The sequence below is a fragment of the Tupaia chinensis genome, unplaced genomic scaffold (genome assembly GCF_000334495.1).
Source record: "Tupaia chinensis unplaced genomic scaffold, TupChi_1.0 Scaffold143886_1, whole genome shotgun sequence".
In the NCBI taxonomy this organism is placed as follows: Eukaryota; Metazoa; Chordata; class Mammalia; order Scandentia; family Tupaiidae; genus Tupaia; species Tupaia belangeri.
This window is the reverse complement of record NW_006203737.1, coordinates 1,251,897-1,257,086: the sequence shown is the minus strand read 5'-3', so window position 1 is coordinate 1,257,086 and position 5,190 is coordinate 1,251,897. Positions and strand designations below refer to the sequence as shown.

The 5,190-nt window shown below is 37.4% G+C and overlaps 1 protein-coding gene across 1 annotated transcript in view; it reads left to right on the top strand.

The window, feature by feature from the left end:
• Nucleotides 1-342: 342 nt before the first annotated feature.
• The window catches only part of HTR2C (5-hydroxytryptamine receptor 2C), a 192,386-nt gene continuing 187,538 nt past the window's right edge, over nucleotides 343-5,190 (top strand). The window contains exon 1 of the mRNA XM_006165312.1: nucleotides 343-419. Coding sequence (XP_006165374.1) covers nucleotides 343-419 — 77 coding nt within the window. The remainder of the gene's footprint in view (nucleotides 420-5,190) is intronic.

The following is a 5,190-nucleotide window of genomic DNA, read 5'->3' as shown; positions in this document are numbered from 1 at the left end:
CAATCTGCAAAAATGGCTGGCATCCCAAAAGACTAACATTGTAGTGCTCCTTACTTAAAATAATAAATACAGTGTGGGGGGGATTGGAACACTAATCAAACACTACAGCTCATGTACTACAGCTCATGTACTCAAACAAGTAATAGCTTACTAATACCCTTAATTCAAATAATCATAATAATCCCACTCTTTCTCCAAGCTTAGAAAGGAGAAAGTTTCTTTTCCTTCCTGCATGGGCTGAGCAGTGAAGAGAATAATGTACTTTCATATGCTTCTAGTTTTATGAAGAATAGTTGAGGTTGTGAAAGAAAAGGTCAGTGTTTAGAGGGTAGCGGTTGGGAGATGTATCTGGAAGAAGATTACAATGCCATCCTCAGAGATCTTGATGATAATGGCCCAATAGCTGAAGTCAATAGAATGTAGCATACAAGGGGGTTACTACGGCATCAGATTCAAGTACTAAGCGATCCTGAGTTTGACAGAATCCAGGTTTCTTGTTTTAATATACGTATATTTGCTAGAGGGCACGTGAGCCTGCTGGAGAAACAGAAAGAAAGCGAGTAATCAGCCCCCCCCGTGTGTGTGTGTGTGTGTGTGTGTGTGTGTGTGTGTGGCCACACCACAATCCCTTCTATGTTCTCCTCTCAGGATTTTGGGTATGCCCGCACACACACGCCCAGTGTATTTCAAGCCACCAGGTCCAGGACTCAAAGTGCAGTCAACCACATAGGAGTCCTGCTGCTCTCTAAACCTTCTTTTTAACATAGTGAAATGTTAAGTTGTTTCTTGCAAATTTACTCTTTGAGAAATGGGGCATGGAGAAAGAAATCCAAAGCTGTGTGAAATGATCAGTACAGTTGCAAAGCTCTGAATCTCTTTGCTTCTACACAGTCTCCTCTATGAATCATTAGAAGAGCTCACCCAGGAAAAACCTTACAGAGTGAGTTCACAGTGCACTGTGGATACAAAGTAACATTGGACCCTCTGCAGTAGGCATCAGTGTAGCCTGTTTTGCACATCCTTATAGCTGGGATAGATTCAATTATGAGTGACTCCAAGAGAACTAGAGCAAACAACAGAGAGAGAAAGGGTGAATGTAGTGACAAAGAAGGGGAAAGAAGAGTTAGGCGTGGGAAAATGAAAAGACTAATGTTCCTTCTCCATGGATCTGTGCCAACCCAGCAACTGGCCCATATACCAAAACAGAAGGATACTTTGAATGGAACCAAATTATTTGATTATGAAATTAGGAAATTCATATACAGTTTGTTCCAAACTATTGAGAGAAACAAGACACTGTTCATTTCTTCCTTTTTTAATTGATTAATTAATTTACTTTATAGAGGTTTTTGTCTTCAGGTACATGCCAGAAAGTGACGGACAGACAGTAAGAGGGAAAGTGAGAAATCACCCCCAAGAGGGATGGCCACACTGCAATTCCTTCTCTTCCACTGTGCCCCCACCCCCCAGGATCCTGGGCATGCATGAACACATGGCCAGTGTGATTTTCAAGCCACCAGGTCCGGGTCTTGAACTGTGGTCAGCCATGTAGGAGTCCAGCAACATAACCACTGCACCACCTGCTAGTCCCACTGTTCATCTCTTCTAACAACGCCTATGGCCATATGTCATGTAAAAACTCGGTAGATTTAAAATGTATTCAGCCTTTTAAATTAAATTATTATTTTGCTTAACGACTAAGAATGTAAAAGTGTATTTTCATAAAAACTTTATTAATAGCAAGTAAATTATTTGCATAGTTCAGAGAGGAAATTATGACTTTTTGTACATATTTTATGAGATTCCTTTGGGCTTAATAACAGCATAAGCTTTAAGAGTAAGACCTAAATTCCTCTTCTTTTGTAAAAGGACTTTATATATTTCACTGAGCATGTAAGTATTAAAATTTAGGTTTAATTATAATATAGTCAATTCTTGATTACAAAACTGTATAAAATAGGATTGAACTGCAATAAAAAGAAAACTTAGCCCTAAATGGTGCTCAATAACAATTTGTTAGGTTGAATTTAAATGAAACGAGGAAACTGAAATAAATATTTATCTAAGTTCTATCTCAATACCATTACCTTATTTTGTGATTTATCACAGATAAATTTATGGTCTACGAGACTCCTCAATAATTCGGTATTTGTTTCATGGACACTTCAATAAAAAAATAAATATTTCTGATCAGTAGAGATAGGGTAAGTTAACTACCTGAAGGCTTCTCCTATCCCTAAATTCTAAAATACTCATAAAATTTATAATTGATCATAGCCTTTTCATGTACATTTTTGTAACGTACCATTTTATCCTACACTTCTCCACAATGTTTAGAGACGTATGAAAGAATTTAGATATTTTCACAATTTACTTAAAAACTTATAAATTGAACTGCATATCATCTTAGGCCCTAACTCTCCAGGTTTCGGGATAGCATACTTGTAGTTCTGCAACCAATGACTGAAAATGCAGTTTATGGGCCAGCCAGTGGTGTGGTAGTTAAAGCGGTTGGATGGCATGTGGCCAACTGCATGGTTTGAGTCGCAAACACAGTGGCTTGAAAAACGCACTGTGTGCATGTGTGTGTATGTGTGTGTGTTTGTGTGTGTGTGTGTGTGTGTGTGTGTACCCAAAATCCCAAAAGGAGGGAGATGAGAAGGGACTGTGGTGTAACCATTCCCCCAAGAGAGAGTGCTTTCTCACTTTCCCAGTCTCTCACTCCCTCTTTGAGCACACAAGCCCTCTAGCAAAGAAAATAACAAAGAAAGAAAGAAAAAGAAAGAAAGAAGAAAGAAAGAAAGAAAGAAAGAAAGAAAGAAAGAAAGAAAGAAAGAAAGAAAGAAAGAAAGAAAGGAAGGAAGAAAGAAAGGAAGGAAGAAAGAAAGAAAAGAAAATGCAATTTATTATTTGAGATAAGATTTTGTGTGATTACTTGAGATGATAATTAGTTAATTTAAAACAGAAAATCTTGTTTTAAATGCCAGCAAGTGGAGCCAGGACATGATGTGATATTTGTTGTGGGAAGAGACTATAATCAAAATCCTACATAGAAAATGGGGGCTGGCAGGTGGCATGGTGATTAAGGGCACTGAACTCCCCACATGGTCAACTGTGGTTCAAGTCCTGGAACTGGTGGCTTGCTTGCTCTCTCTCTCTCTTTAACTCCCCCCACCTCTGGTCAAATTTAAATAAATAAATAAATAAAGTTAAATAAAATAATCTTTTTTTAAAAAAAATAGAAAACACAAGATGGAGGGGCAAGCAGGTGGCATGGTAGTTACGGTGCTAGAGTCCCACATGGCCAACTACAGTTCAACTCCCAGTCAACTCCCAGACCTGGTGGCTTTCATCTTCCCTCTCTGTCTCTCTCTGGCAAGCACATATGCCTTTTGTCAAAAACCTTAAAAAAAAATGCAAGCAAAACTAGTTTTTCATCAGCCGGGTCAGAAAACTCCCTGGAATAGACACTATATTTACTTTACAATCTGAGCATTGCTGTTTGATAGGTTATCATCTAGAAATAAAATTGTGACTAGGGCCAGGAGGCGATATAGTGTTTAAGGCACTGGCTAACTGTGTTTCCAGTCCCAGATCTGGCAGCTTGAAAATCACTCCAGACACATGTGCGTGCATGCCCAAAATTAAAGGAGGAGCATGGAGAAGGGATTGCAGCATGGCCATCCCCTGGGGGAGGTGGGGAGTGATTTCTTACTTTCCCTCTCTCTTTCTTCCTGTCTCTCTACAGAGAGCACATGTGCCCTGTGGCAAAAACCTTTTAAAACTATTTTAAATTGAGACTCAAATTCCTGGCACATTTTGAAATTCATACGTTGGGGTATAGCAATCATAAAATACTTTTCTTTAACTTTGAAAGCAGAAAGAAGGTAAACTCAACATTCTCTGAGGGCCTGCTGTGACACAAGTACTATTCTCAGGACTTTACATATGTTATTTCATTTAAGTTTCACAACCGTATGATAGAGATCATCCTTGTACAAATGAGGAAATTGATATTCTGACAGGTATTTTTTAAAGAATTATTTATTTATTTAATTCCATTCATTATTATTATTTCCCAATTTGATCAGACAGAAAGAGAGAGAAAGGGAAAGTGAGAAAGCAAGCCACCAAGTCCAGGACTTGAACCATAGTCGGCCGTATGGGAATCCAGTACCTTTATCCTCCACGCCATCTGCCTGCCCCGATATTTTGACAAGTGACTGGTCAAAAAAATCATTGAAGTCATATAACCAAGACATTGGCCCCTTGTCAAATATAACAAATATAACGATAATCAAAGCTAAAAGCAAATAACTTGCTTCTATCAATTTGGTCCTTTATATCAGTAATTTCTACTCATATTAATTCTGATATAGACTTTTGAATCACATAATACATTTGCTGAGTTTTTCATGTTCTAGGAAAACAATACATTTTAAAATTTTTATTGATCACTTCTCATTATTTTATTAAAAAATACTACGCATGTATCCAACTTAGAATATCAGGTAGCTCTGACTAAGGAGGAAGTTATTTCAGTCACGGCTTTTTGTTGTTGTTTATAGTTTTTGCTGTAGGAAGTGTGCCCTCACCAGAGAGAAACAGAGAGAGTGCACACAAAAGCAAGAAATTACCCCTCAGGGGGATGACCATACTACAATTCCTTCTCCAGTCTCTTCTTGGGATTTTGGGCATACACTCACTTGCACCTGGTGTGATTTTCAAGTTGCTTGGTCTGGGACTGGAACCACAGAGTCAGCCATGTGGAATCCAGTAACTTAACCTCCACATCACCTGCTGGCCCAGGAGGAAGTTATTTTAACCTAATATCTAAAGTATTATTATTTTTTAACTTTTGTAGAATTATGAAGTTAAATTTTCTATAATTTCTTCATTGTCTTTAAAGATATAGAGGCATATTAAGATATTAAGAGAAACTAAGAGAAATAATTTTAAACTTGCTAGAAAATTATTACAATATCTTGCCTTATGCTTAAATGATACCGATTTTTTTTTCAGTCTAAATGTTTTGATTTTAATTCCGAAAGTATGGTGCACATGTACATGTGTGCATATGTGTGATATTATGGATATGATATTATTATGATAATTATAATACTCTCGTTTTATTACTGCAAATTTCTCTGATAATCATAATGAGCAAAAGGTCAATTAAATCACACATAT